Consider the following 14173-nt stretch of genomic DNA (forward strand, 5'->3'; position numbering starts at 1 on the left):
TTTCCTTTGGGGTAGACTTTTTGCCCTGTATACGTCTTCAAGACAATCTCTGTAGCTTTCAAGGGTTTATGTGAAAATAGCCGTTTGTAGTCCCTTTGGTTTATGACTGTTAGGGCTGATCCTGTGTCCAATTCCATTTTCACTTGAACTCCGTCGATCTTGAGTGTAACACAGATAGTCTGGTGATCCTCCATTTCGGTTACCTTATGTAGTTTCAGACAACCCAGCTCCTTGCTTCCGGAGTCTGTGTCACTTTTCTGTTCATCTGAACCACTGTCCATCACCTGGTGTACCTTTTTGTACTTCTCCTGTGGAGATTTCTTACTGTTGGTTTTCTTCCCAGACCTGCAGACTCTTGCTATGTGTCCTGCTTTTCCACACTGTCTGCACACTTGGTCCTTGAACCAACAATCCTTCTGGTCATGTGTTGTTCTGCCGCAGCTATAGCACTTCCCTGTTCCATAGGACATTTTATTGGTGCCATATTCTTGTGGTCTCCGTTGTATCTCTGCAGCGCCCCTTGCGGCTGCTTCGTGTGATACTGCCATACTGAAAGCCTTGTCCAGCGTAAGATCCTTTTCTGATAGAAGCCGTTTCTGGGTTCCTTCACTTTGTAGCCCACACACAAACTTGTCCCTTAACGTATCTGCTAGTCCCGCTCCAAACTGGCAGTGTTTCGATAGCTTGCGCAGTTCCGTTAGGTACTCAGCATTGCTTTCGTCTTTGTGTTGGTTCCTTTTATGGAACTTAAATCATTCTGCTATCAGCAGCGGTGTGGGGTTTAAGTGGTCCTGTAGGACTTCTACTATGCTTTCGAAATTCTAGTTCACCGGCTTCTCTGGGGTTATTAGATTTCGCAGTAACCCATAAGTTTTTCACCCATGGAATTTAACAAAACCAGTGCTTTCCTAGCATTTGGCACTTCATTCGCCCTGCAGTACACCTCAATACGTTCCACATATGTCGCCCAATCTTCGACTTCATTGTCGAACATAGAGATACTGCCACTCTTCGGCATCCCTGGGTGTGATTTAACTATCAAAAATGGCGTCTCCCGCGCTTCCCCTTCTTCTCTGCTGGCACAAAATGGCATCTCCCGCGCTTTCCTTCCTTCCCGCGCTCGCCCGTCTTCTCCGCTGCGGCTTCTAAAAATGGCGTCTCCCGCGCTCTTCCTTCTTCTCCACGGCTCAATGGTGTCTCCCGCACTCTCCCTTCTTCTCTCCGCGGACACTGTTCAGCCCTTGAGCCCTGGCTGTGCTCTGCGCGTTCTTTTTTTTTTGTTCTCTCGACGCCGCTCGGTCCTGAACCCAGCTGTTGCTTTACCCTCTCTCTCTCCGGTTTGTTTATTTATTTTTTTTTCTCGACGCCGCTCGGTTTTCAACCCCCGGCAGCGTCCTGTGCGCTTCACCCTCTATCTTACCCCGTCGACGCTGCTCGGCTTTCTCTCCGCCGTCGGTCGTCTCCAGCCACCGCTGTCCGGGAAGGGTCTGCGCTGGACCTGTCATCAGTCTCTTGCTGATCGTCGTGGCTGGGGAACCAAGCCCGGCTCTCCACAGCCTCCCCTGCGATGATCACTCTCTGCCGGACGACTGGGCGGTTGCTCGTGGCCGACGCCCGTGTTTCTGGCCTCGACTTTCTTCCACCGCCCTCCCGGAGCGAATCCTCGAAGGGAAATGCAGAGTTGCAGGTAGATTCGAATCGACACTCCTCGCCACTGTTAGATCCGTGATTCTGAGAGTATGATGTTTTTCAATAACCACACGGATGCTGTAACTTAACAATGAACAGGTATTTACTGGAGGAGGGTATTCTCAAGACTGGGGGTACAGAGGCATGCGCAAGGCTTATATACAGGTGTGGTCACTGCCGGTACTACAGTATACAGGAGCTGTAAAAGTAGTTCTGTCTTAAAGGTACATACACTACAGAATGGGTACATGGTAATCCCCCACTGTCTCTGCCATCTGGCCCCAGACAGCCTACATCACCCTCTATGGGGCTTCCAGCCCTCAGTTTCCAACTATCTTCCTGTTCCGGCTACGACTTCACCAAGGATATATCCAAGAAGCTAGGAGCCCTTCCAGGCACTGACACCAATGTTCCCATTAAACTGTATGGTCGTGCAGCGGTCTGGAGGTCACATGCAGGCATCTCACCGGCTTTTAAATGGAAAGAAACGCGCATTAAAGAGGCCGCACACCTAAAATAAAAATTAGAGGGAACATTGACTGACATCCTCAACGCTGCCAATGCTTCAGCCATTCATCCAGCAAAGTAACTGGATGCAGCCTTACAAGGGTGAGAGAAATATGGAGCAAGTTATCCGGGAAATGCCATTGAAGCAAATAATATAAGAGGGTTCAACAGACAACTGGAGGTGACTGAGGGAGATGGTGAACAGGCAGAGTTGAGATCAACCTAATGCACTGGACCCTTTGGGCCAAGTGGTCTTTTTCCGTTGCTAAACTGGCCTCTGTTTATAATAGGCTCTGTGGAGTTCTGTGACAGCACACAATGTTACTGTGCTGGCAGCACTATTTCTTTGAAAAAACTTTGGTTCTCCGTTTCATTTCCTAGGTTTAGTTTCTATTTACATTCAGACAATGATTTATAGCACTAAATAACTGGACAGTATAAATGAGCAGGAAAAACAACACACCAAACACTCTTCTTGATCAACTCACCATTGGAAGTACAGTTGAAGCTGAAAAAGGAATTCAACACATTTTCCATCCGATCAGCATTATGAGGTAAAGATCATTGGAATTCCTCCTGTATTTAAATTTACATGTAGACTATTGATCAACGTGCTTGTTTTCACAAATAAAGTAGTACACAGTTGAAATGCATAGGCCTGAGATTATTTGTTCACAATGAGACATTCAGATAAGGGTATACTGCTGCACCAAGACTGGTGATATTCAGAAAACATGAGGCAAAAGGCAGATCTGTTTATAAAATTATATCAGGTAATAGTTAGTATCCACTCCGGCTTTGTTGAAAGTACAAAGTTAAACTTGAATTTTATACTGTTGTGGAAAGGCGTATTCTGTAAGAGCCCTCAGGCTATCTGCAGAGTTTGAAGAAAGAAAGTTTTACTTTGTGTTCCATGGGAATCTAGAAGGAATCTACTAATGTAAAATAGTGATTTTCAGCACTTTCATATATCCAAACTAAAGCAATCTGAACTATAAAGCAAAGGGAGAGTACAGCGTGAACTGGAATGGGGGATGAACCTAGCATGAAATGCAGGAGGAGAGTGCCAGCTTAAAGTGATAAGGGAAGGAAAAGTGCTTACTTAAATTGAGAATGGGGGGTGCGGGGGAGAACAGTGCTCACATGACTGGGGGAAAAGGACAGGTGTACCAGTTTGAACTGAGCAGCAAAGTGAGGAAAGCCACCATGAACTGGGGCAGGGGTAAGAATAACAGCTTGGATTGAGGGGGGAAGGGAGACGAGTGCCAACATGAACAAGAGGCAGGTCGAGTAGAGTGCAAAAATGAGCTGGGATAGCTGGGAGATGAAGTGTATCAACGTGAAGTGGAAGATGAACACAACGCCAGAGTTAGAGGTATGCAGAATTCTCGGTGGGTTTTACGGCTGAAGGAGGTTATGGAGATAGGGAGGGGTGAGGCCGTGAAGAGAATTGAACACCAGGATGAGAATTTTAAATTTGTGATATTGGTGGACCGGGCCCCAATGTAGGTCAGCGAACACAAGGATGGGTGAGCAGGACTTGGTGCAGCTAGCAGATTTTTAGATGAAATGAAGTTTATGAAGGGTAGAGGATGGGAAGCTGGCCAGGAAAGGATTGGAGTAGTCAAGACTGGTGGTGAAAAAAGCATGGATAAGGTTTCAGCAGCAGCTGGGCTGAGGCAGCGGTGAATCAGGCGGTGTTACAGAGGTGGATGTAGACGGTGTTTGCGATGGAGAGGATATATGCTCAGAAGCTCAGCACACAGCAAGTTCCCAAAAATAGCAACGAGATGAAAGACCACCCAATCTGTTTTTGGTGGTGTTGCTTGAGGGAAGAATGTTGGGAAGTACAACTCCCTGCCTTTCTTCAAATAGTGCGATAGAATCTTTAACGTCCACCTGAACCACTGGAACAGGCAGATGCTGCCTTGGTTTAACATCTCACCTGGAGGTTGGCACGGTGGAAGGTTTTCAGCAGGATAAGAGTCAGTTCATGAAACATGGTCTTTCAGAATCCTGAGGATACCTTTGTGATGGGCCTTCTTTTCTGCTCTAAGGATAGGTTCTCCTTCTGCACATTGGAGTGGGGAATGATCTGGCTCACAGTCAGCAGGGTCCCTGTGGAGGACCAGGTTGGTGATCCTGTTCAGCAGAGAGTTACTTGGACTGCCAATATGAGAGGGAGAGCGTTTAAAATTAGCACTGGCCTTTTTAGTGAGGGGACTCCCATTTCAGAATGGAATACAAGAATGAGGTGGAGGTGTAATGGGTGAACCAAAAGTCAGACTGAGTACTTCAATCAATGATCCTGTTCATATCATTGGGGCTGGGGGTGGTTGAGGTGTTGCTGTGCATTGGCTGAGAAGATTAAATGGCCAGGAGCTGGTACATTGTAAGATTATCCCGGATTAATGGATTTTTTTAGAATACTTGTTTTAATATCTTATAATCATCAGTATTTTTAATCATCAGTAATGCATTCATAATCATGTGTAAGAATTAAATGTAGAATTTTGTAATCATCAATTGTATGCAATGATAACCTGAATTATATATGACCTGTAACCCTTTTACTTATAATTAAAAATCTGTGAGTGAGCTGTAACCAGACAGTCTGGGGTGAGAAAAAGGATTGCTCTGGTCAAATAGGAAGCTGTGGGTGAAAGTTGGATATTCGCCTACAGTATGGATATGACAGAGTACAACTAGTCTGGGAAACAAGGTCAGGTGTAGCTGCCACTGTGTGGAAAAGTTGTGATGTCTGCAGTTAATTAAAAACATAGACCTTTCACAGGAAAGATGCCATATCTCTACACTATGGAGACATTTGCTTTTGTATTACCATAACCACCACAGATATAAGTCTTGATGGTCAAAAACAAATGATGTAAGGGTGTCGTAAGAGCAGAACCTGCGTAGATAAAAGTGCTGTGGACGTGGCATCTTTATGATTGGAGATTGGGTTTTGGCTGTAAGCCAGTGATTGGTTCAGGAGGACTTCATAGGTTTTGAAACAGAGTAAGGGTATAGTAAGGGAATCTTAACAGCCACAATGGGTAGAAGATTTCAGAACGAGTAGAAGATTTCAGGAAGAATCAAGGAGACACCCAGGAGACGAAGAGAGATGAGAGACAAGAGACACAGGGTGCAGCTTACTCATGGTGCAGCTTCTACCTGCTCGGAGCAGCAGGGAGCAGCGAGGAGCAGCCCGGCTTAAAAACCGGCGGCAGTTGCGAGGCCCGACCACTCGGAGCAGCAGGGAGCAGCGAGGAGGAGCCCGGCTTAAAAACCGGCGGCAGTTGCGAGGCCCGACCACTCGGAGCAGCAGGGAGCAGCGAGGAGGAGCCCGGCTTAAAAACCAGCGGCAGTTGCGAGGCACACCAAATCAACAGCAGAGGAGACAGGTAAAAAGTAATCAGAGTGTGACATCACCAGGGAGCAGGTAAGTGATTGGTTGGTGAGTATTTCTCTCTTTTCAATACAAGTTTGACTTCTGTGGTGTTAAATTTCTAGGGTCTCTGGTGTAGTGGGGACAGTTGGTAAATAAAGCGCCCTAGAGTATACCTGTAACTGGGGTATTGAATAAATTTTTTAATTAATTAAAGGAGTAAGTCATGGCAGGAGAGTTCAGACCCGTGTTCTGCTCCTCTTGCTCCATGTGGGAAATCAGGGACGCTGCCAGTGTCCCTGACGACCATGTGTGTGGGAAATGCATCCAGCTGCAGCTACTTGTAGACCGCATTGCGGCGCTCGAGCTGCGGGTGGATGAATTTTGGAGCATGCGCGATGCTGAGAGGGTCGTGGATAGCACGTTTAGCGAGTTGATCACGCCTCCGGGTAGGGCTGCACAGGGGGTGACCATCAGATGGAACAACAGAGGCAGGCAGGAAGTGCAGGGAACCCCTGCGGACATCCCCCTTTCAAACAAGTATACCAAGTTGGATACTGTTGAGGGGGATGACTCACCAGGGGAAGGCAGCAGCAGCCAGCTTCCTGGCACCAGGGACGCTTCTGCTGCTCAGAAAGGGAGGAAAAAGAGTGGGAGAGCAATAGTGGTAGGGGATTCTATCGTAAGGGGAACAGATAGGCGTTTCTGTGGCCGCAAACGTGACTCCAGGATGGTTTGTTGCCTCCCTGGAGCCAGGGTCTGGGATGTCACTGAGCGGCTACAGGGCATTCTTAAGGGGGAGGGTGAGCAGGCAGAGGTCGTGGTCCACATTGGGACCAACGACATAGGAAGGAAGGGGGATGAGGTCCTGCATCAAGAATTTAGGGAGCTAGGTAACAGATTAAAGAGCAGGACCTCGAAGGTTGTAATCTCTGGGTTACTCCCAGTGCCACGTGCTAGTAAGTATAGGAATGGGAGGATAGAGCAGATGAATGCGTGGCTAAAGAGTTGGTGTAGGGGGGAGGGTTTTACTTTCCTGGATCACTGGGCCTGCTTCTGGGAAAGGTGGGACTTGTACAAGTCGGACGGGTTGCACCTGAACCAGAGCGGGACAAATATCCTTGCGGGGAGGTTTGCTAGCACTGTTGGGGGGGGTTTAAACTAACTTGGCAGGGGGATGGGATACAGAGGGGAGCTGAAATAGGGGGTGATGTGCTGCCAATTATAGAGAAAAAAACAAGTCAGCTTGGTAGACAGGGCAAATATATAAGGGCAAGGCTGGATGGCATCTATTTTAATGCAAGGAGTCTTGCAAATAAGGTGGATGAACTGAAGGTGTTGATAAACACATGGGAGTATGATATTGTTGCTATCACGGAGACATGGTTGAGGGAGGGGCAAGACTGGCAGCTCAATATTCCGGGGTACAGAATCTTCAGGCGAGACAGAGGGGGAGGTATAAGAGGAGGGGGCGTCGCAATATTAATTAAGGAGTCAATTACTGCAGTAAGGAGGGATGATATATTAGCAGGTTCCTCTAATGAGGCCATATGGGTGGAGCTTAAAAACAAAAAGGGGGCAAGCACTTTGCTGGGAGTGTACTATAGGCCTCCAAACATTCAGGGGGAGATAGAGGAACAGATATGTAGGCAAATCTCAGAGAAATGTGCAAATAATAGGGTAATAATAATGGGGGATTTCAACTTCCCCAATATTAACTGGGATAGTCAGAGTATGAAAGGCTCAGAGGGTGTAGAATTCTTAAAGTGCATCCAGGAGAGCTTTTTGAGCCAGCATGTAGAAAGTCCTACAAGAGAGGGGGCAGTACTGGACCTAATTCTAGGGAATGTGGCCGGCCAAGTGGAAAAAGTGCTAGTAGGTGAGCACTTTGGTGATAGTGACCATAATATGGTAAGATTTAAGGTGGTCATGGAAAAGGACAGGGATGGGCCGGAAATAAAGGTTCTAAATTGGGGGAAGGCCAATTTTAATAGGATAAGGCAGGATCTGGCCAAAATGGACTGGGATCAGCTACTTGTAGGAAAATCCGCATCGGAGCAATGGGAGGCTTTCAGAAGGGAGATTGAGATCATACAATGGCAACATGTTCCCGTAAAGGTCAAGAGTGGTTCCAAAAACCACAGGGAACCTTGGATGTCAGGGGATATACGAGAATGGATTAGGAAAAAAAGGAGGGCTTTTGGTAGATACAAAAGGCTAAAGACGGAGGAAGCCCTAGAGGAGTACAAAAAGTGCAGGGGGATACTTAAAAAAGAAATTAGGAGATCAAGGAGGGGCCATGTAATAACACTGGTGAGCAAAATAAAGGAAAATCCTAAGATGTTTTATAAGTATATTAAGGGTAAGAGGATAACCAGGGAAAAAATAGGGCCCATTAGGGACAAAAGTGGCAATCTGTGTGTGGAGCCGAAAGATGTAGGAGGGGTTCTAAATGAATTTTTTGCATCTGTCTTCACTATGGAGGAGGACGATGTAGACATAGAAATAGGGCGGGGGGACTGCAATATGCTCGAACATATTAACATCGAGAGGGAGGAGGTATTGGCGGTTTTAGCTGGCCAAAAAATGGATAAATCCCCAGGCCCGGATGAAATGTATCCCAGGCTGCTGTGTGAGGCAAAGGAAGAGATTGCGGGGGCTCTAACACATATATTCAGGACCTCTCTGGCCACAGGGGATGTGCCAGAGGACTGGAGAACCGCTAATGTAGTACCATTATTCAAGAAGGGTAGTAGGGAAAAACCGGGGAACTACAGGCCAGTGAGCCTAACATCAGTGGTAGGAAAATTATTGGAAAAAATTCTGAGGGACAAAATTTGTCTCCACTTGGAGAGGCAAGGATTAATCAGGGATAGTCAACATGGCTTTGTCAAGGGAAGATCATGTCTGACTAATTTGATTGAATTTTTTGAGGGGGTGACTAGGTGTGTGGATGAGGGTAACGCAGTGGATGTGGTATACATGGATTTCAGTAAGGCCTTCGATAAAGTCCCGCACAGGAGACTGGTCAAGAAGGTAAGAGCCCATGGAATCCAGGGTGCCTTGGCACATTGGATACAAAACTGGTTTAGTGGCAGAAGGCAGAGGGTGATGGTCGAAGGTTGTTTTTGTGACTGGAAGCCTGTGGCCAGTGGGGTACCACAGGGATCGGTGCTGGGTCCCTTGCTGTTTGTGGTCTACATTAATGACTTGGATATGAATGTAAAAGGTATGATCAGTAAGTTCGCGGATGATACAAAAATTGGTAGGGTGGTGAATAGCGAGGAGGGTAGCCTCAGGCTGCAGGACGATATAGATGGGTTGGTCAGATGGGCGGAACAGTGGCAAATGGAATTTAACCCGGAAAAGTGCGAGGTGATGCACTTTGGGGGGACTAACAAGGCAAGGGAATACACAATGAATGGAAAGACCCTAGGCAAGACGGAGGGTCAGAGGGATCTGGGTGTGCAAGTACACAGATCCCTGAAGGTGGCGGAACAGGTGGATAAGGTGGTAAAAAAGGTATATGGGATACTTGCCTTCATTAGCCGAGGCATTGAATATAAGAGCAAGGAGATTATGATGGAGCTGTATAAAACACTGGTTAGGCCACAGCTGGAATACTGTGTGCAGTTCTGGTCGCCACACTGCAGGAAGGATGTGATCGCGTTAGAGAGGGTGCAGAGGAGGTTCACCAGGATGTTACCAGGGCTGGAGCGCTTCAGCTATGAAGAGAGACTGGGCAGATTGGGTTTGTTTTCCTTGGAGCAAAGGAGGCTGAGGGGGGACATGATTGAGGTGTACAAAATTATGAGGGGCATAGATAGGATGGATGCTGAGGAGCTTTTTCCCTTAGTAGAGGGGTCAATAACTAGGGGGCATAGATTCAAGGTAAAGGGCGGGAGGTTTAGAGGGGATTTGAGAAAGAACTTTTTCACCCAGAGGGTGGTTGGAGTCTGGAACTCACTGCCTGAAAGGGTTGTGGAGGCAGAAACCCTCACAACATTTAAGAAGCATTTGGATGAGCACTTGAAATGCCATAGCATACAAGGCTACGGACCAAATGCTGGAATATGGGATTAGATTAGACAGGGCTTGATGGCCGGTGCGGACACGATGGGCCGAAGGGCCTCTATCCGTGCTGTATTACTCTATGACTCTATGACTCTATAACGGGGTAATATAAGTCTCAATTGTTTTCTTTAAACTGCAGCTCGAATACTGTAATATATTAAGTTTAGCTTGTGCTGAATAAAGTTAAATCACTGTCCCCAATACGGGTCAACCTCGAACCATTTGGAACCAGGGTCTCTCTGGGATCTAATAAAGTACAGCAAAGATTTAGCAGCCACACCCTTTGCTTTTGCAGTGGTTTTTGCAGAGGTCATCATTGTGTGAACAGAGTTTTCATGGTCAATGGGTCCAGGAGTCAGGAGAAGGCCTTAGTTAAAGAATCCGGAGGGGAGGGCAAGTCTCAGCTAGTCTGAGATGAATTTTGATGAACTTTGTTCTCTTGCAGCAACGCACAGAAGGATTTGTTGAAAGTGAAGCTCGATCAGCTTCAATGTCACTTCACGTGGGGCCCACAGAAAGAAAACATTGACTTGGACAATATGAAGCAAAGATTGCAAGATTCAATAGAGGCAGGTGTGAAATATCAAGCCATGTCTTACAACCATCTCGCTTTTGTAAACTGTCTGCAAGGCAACTGTGAAGAGGCAATTCAAAACTTAAAGGAAGCTGAAAAGATTCTGAGGGAGAATCATGAACATGAATTTGAAAGAAGAAGCATCATCACCTATGGAAACTATGCCTGGGTATATTATCACATGGGACAAGTGACAGAGGCCCAGTCCTACCTCGACAAGCTGGAAATGATCTGTAAACAATTTACTAATGGCTCTCGGTATACAGCACTGATACCTGAAGTATACGGGGAGAAGGGTTGGTCACTGTTGAGTTCTGCTAGTCAATACTATGAAGAGGCAACGGAATGTTTTCAAAAGTCTCTGGAGGAAGATCCTGATAACACTGAATGGAATGTTGGTTATGCGACTGCTCTGTTTCGTCTGGAAGGGTTTTCTGGTACACCAGAGAGCCGTGAACCCAGTCAATCAGTGAAGCAGTTGCGACGTGTGCTGGAGCTTGATCCAGATGACTCTGTAGCCATGGTGCTGTTGGCTCTAAAACTACAGGAGTTCAATCAAAAGGAGGAAGCTCTCACATTAGTTGAACAAGCATTGCAGAAGTCCCCTGACCTTCCATATGTAACACGGTATGCAGCAACATTTTTGAGAAGAGGAGGAGATGTGGAAAAAGCTGTGGGGCTGTTGAAGAAAGCATTAGAAACTACCCCAAACTCTACCTTCTTACACCACCAAATAGGTGTGTGCTACAGAAACAGACTATTTCAACTGAACAACAATCCTGACAGCAAAGACCCTCGCAATCCTGCTTTTCAACAGAAAGCTGAGTTGATCAATAAATGCAAGGACCATTTTGAAAAGGCATTTGCGTCCCGCCCATTGACATCGATTAGGCCACAACTGGATTTTGCAGGAATCTGTTCATTAAATGAAGAATACCCCAAAGCAGAGGAGATCTACAGCAATCTACTGAAATTAGAAGATATTCGTCCTGATAATAAGCAGGCAATTTGTTTACTGGCTGGGTTATTTGAACTGAATCACAAAAGATCTGAATCAAAGGCCATCACCCATTTTCTGGAAGGACTGAAAGTCAAATATGACTCAATAGAACGGAAAAAGTGTCGCAAAAACTTGGAGATGATAGCAGAAAGACGACTTCGCAGGAATCCAAGAGATAGTGAGGCCTTTGGTGTTCTTGGGTTCCTGCACCAGCTGGATGGGGAGAAGTGTAAAGCTATTGAGTGCTTTGAAAAGGCCTTGGAGTTTGATCGTGACAATGAAGAATATCGAAGTGCTCTTTGTGAATTGCGTCTTTCTGTCTAGGCAACGCTGACTTTCCCAGCTAAAACTAAGCATTTGAAGGGTGCAGTAATACTCTCTGATCTATGAGTAGGTTTGGTCGGGTACTCGCTTCACTTATTATATTCTGCTGGTACTTTCTTTCGAATGAACATTTTATTCGTGTGTATAATTTTCAAACAATAATCTTATTGTAATTATTCTAAATCCCTGTGCTTCATTCAAGAATATTAACACCACTGGTGCATTAACCAAATACAATTTGTTTCTGTATCCTTAGAAATTTTGCTATGTGTGGAAAGAAACAAAGTAAGGTGGGCTTTGGGGAATTAGAATTATTTGAGTCAATGGGACAGAGCCACAATAGTTGTTTATGAATTATAAGAACTTTTTTAAAACAATATTAAACATTACATGGGCCCAGTTTTAACTCCAGATGGGTTTTGGGTGGGTGAGTGGTGAGGGGATTGGGAAACTCACCCGTTGCTGCAGATATCGGGCCCGAGGGTATTTCAATCCTGAACCTCATTATCGTGCCTTCAGTCCACTTCCCGCCCGTACGGCGTTCAGGTAGGTGCGTTGAAGGAGGTTCTGGGAGGATCCCGGGGGATGGAAGTGGGGATGTGGGAAGTCCGGGGCAGGGGAGGCCTAAACTTTCATTTTGGGGCCGGGCGGGGCTTTCCCGCACAAAGGAAAGTAAAACACTTACCCGTTGACATCCTGGTTCTGTTCAGAGCTGCTTCGGTCTGTTGGAAAAGCTGCAGCGGCTTCCGCCGCTCAGGCCGGAGTTGACATCGCAGCCGAGGCCTGATGACATCACCAGATCCCGGTCCGCGTGTGTCAGTGAGAACCCCGCCCACTTTGGCAGAGCGGCTTAGCCCAGTTTCTGCCAAGTGGGTAGGTTTAAAATCACCCCCAGGAAGTTCTTATATAGTCTAGTAAACTGGGTAGATAGACGGACACTGATCTCCAAATATATATGAACAATGGCCTAGAAATTCGGTGGCGCCCCGTTTGGGGCGCCAGTCTCGCCAGGGCGCCGGAAGTACCGCCCCGGAAGGAGTCACGAACGCCTGCCGGAAATTCAGTTTCAGCACCCCAGACAGAAGCGCAGCGCTACTCGAGGCGCCCCGCATCCCTCTTGGGGCGCTGCAACTGAAAATCGCAGCGCAACGTGCCACAGCACCACACGCTGTGACACGGCGTGCTGTGGTACTGCAGGCCTTCCTCCCTTTCTTAAAGGGGAGGGGCCTGCTGCAGCAGAATCGGCAATTGCGAGTGCAGGCAAAAGAGCCCGGCACCGAGGAGAAGTGCCGGGCTCTTGGGAGACAGCCAGCACAATGTGGGGGTGGGGGGGGGTGCTCAGGAGGCCGGGGACGGCGGTGCGGAGAGGTGCTGGCAGGCTGCCAGCGAAAAAAATGGCCGCCCCGCACCTCCGCGCCTCTACCGCCACAGGTAGGCCCCCCTGAACCGGTAGCAAATTGTGACCAGCGTTACAGCGGGGGGTGCTACCAAATTTGGCGATCGGGGCGGTAGCGGGGCACTGCACACACAGATGACGTCACTGGTGGCGGCGGAGCGCTTCCGGCTAACGCCGCCATTAGCGTCCCCCTAGATTTTGCGGGAGGCGTGGCCAGTGGTGCTAAACCCACTAAGTGCCCTCTTTGGGTGCTAACTGGTGGCGCAGCCCACTGAATTTCATGGCCAATGTGTTTTATTATGATCATCATCTGTTTAGGGTCTTTTAACAGCAATGAATGCTAAGCATTTTAGCTGGAGGTGCCATAAGCTTCAGTACATTCTGAGCATGTGATTTATACTCTTTTTATGGTAGTGACAGTGTAAAAAATGTCCAATCCAGCCCATAGATTGAGTAATAAAACCACTCTGCTGACCTATCTTTCACTTGCAGCCTATTCACAAAAAGTCCCCCATTGGATGAAAGGCTTTCCATCTGTGACAGCTGAGAAAGGGCCAACGACCACTGCAGGTTCTTCAAATAGATCATCAGCTTGATTCTGTTGTTCTGAAGCTTTGCTGACAGATGATTGGACTCCCATCCAGAGCGTTCATTCGGATCTCAGCCTCTGTCACTGGGAGTCTCCCTGCCCTGTAACTTGTCAACTGCACCAGCTCTTCATCAAACCTTCTGAGTCCCTCGTTGGACAACACAGAGCAGCTTGGACAATACCCGGGAAAGTCCATTTTCCAGAGACTGTCACCATCTCGGTGAAGGGAAACGCAGTAGAGGGAGGAAGGCTAAAGGATATGAAAATAGGTTAAAATGGGTTCAATAGAATAAAACACAATGGCTGCAGACACTGATTTTCCAAACAGAGATTTCAATTGTAATTATAATGTCAGGAATTGAATATTAAAATAACCAATAAAATGAAACTGGCGAAGATTTAATTTGTGTTGTTGATCTGTGTGAATGCGGACAGTTAGTGTGGTGCAGAACATGATGGGAGAAAACCTGCAAGATATTTTCTGGCAGTCAGTCATGTTTATGGCCACTTGCCACCATTTGGTGAACAGCAATTCATATATTTCATCTTGGTCAACACAAAGCAGCGTGGGCGAAAGCTGAGAAGAAGACCATTTCATGGAGACTGTCGTCATCTCGGCTAAAGGAAGGCGC

At 47.1% G+C, this 14173-nt stretch overlaps 1 protein-coding gene across 1 annotated transcript; it reads left to right on the forward strand.

The window, feature by feature from the left end:
* Positions 1-2131: 2131 nt before the first annotated feature.
* Positions 2132-13944, forward strand: LOC147081799 (interferon-induced protein with tetratricopeptide repeats 5-like). Its single transcript, XM_085980661.1, has 2 exons — positions 2132-2750; positions 10104-13944. Exons 1-2 carry the CDS (start codon positions 2638-2640, stop codon positions 11554-11556), a joined length of 1566 nt encoding a protein of 521 aa, XP_085836787.1. The 5' UTR covers positions 2132-2637; the 3' UTR covers positions 11557-13944.
* The last annotated feature ends 229 nt before the right edge of the window (positions 13945-14173 follow it).

Source organism: Somniosus microcephalus, unplaced genomic scaffold (genome assembly GCF_052327205.1).
Source record: "Somniosus microcephalus isolate GS21.2 unplaced genomic scaffold, FLI_Smic_1.0 scaffold354, whole genome shotgun sequence".
Lineage (NCBI taxonomy): Eukaryota > Metazoa > Chordata > Chondrichthyes > Squaliformes > Somniosidae > Somniosus > Somniosus microcephalus.

Coding starts and splice junctions, on each gene's coding strand:
- LOC147081799 (XM_085980661.1), top strand. CDS start 2,638: ATGAGCAGGAAAAACAACACACCAAACACTCTTCTTGATCAACTCACC. Junction 2,751..10,103: donor CATCCGATCAGCATTATGAG/GTAAAGATCATT, acceptor GTTCTCTTGCAG/CAACGCACAGAAGGATTTGT.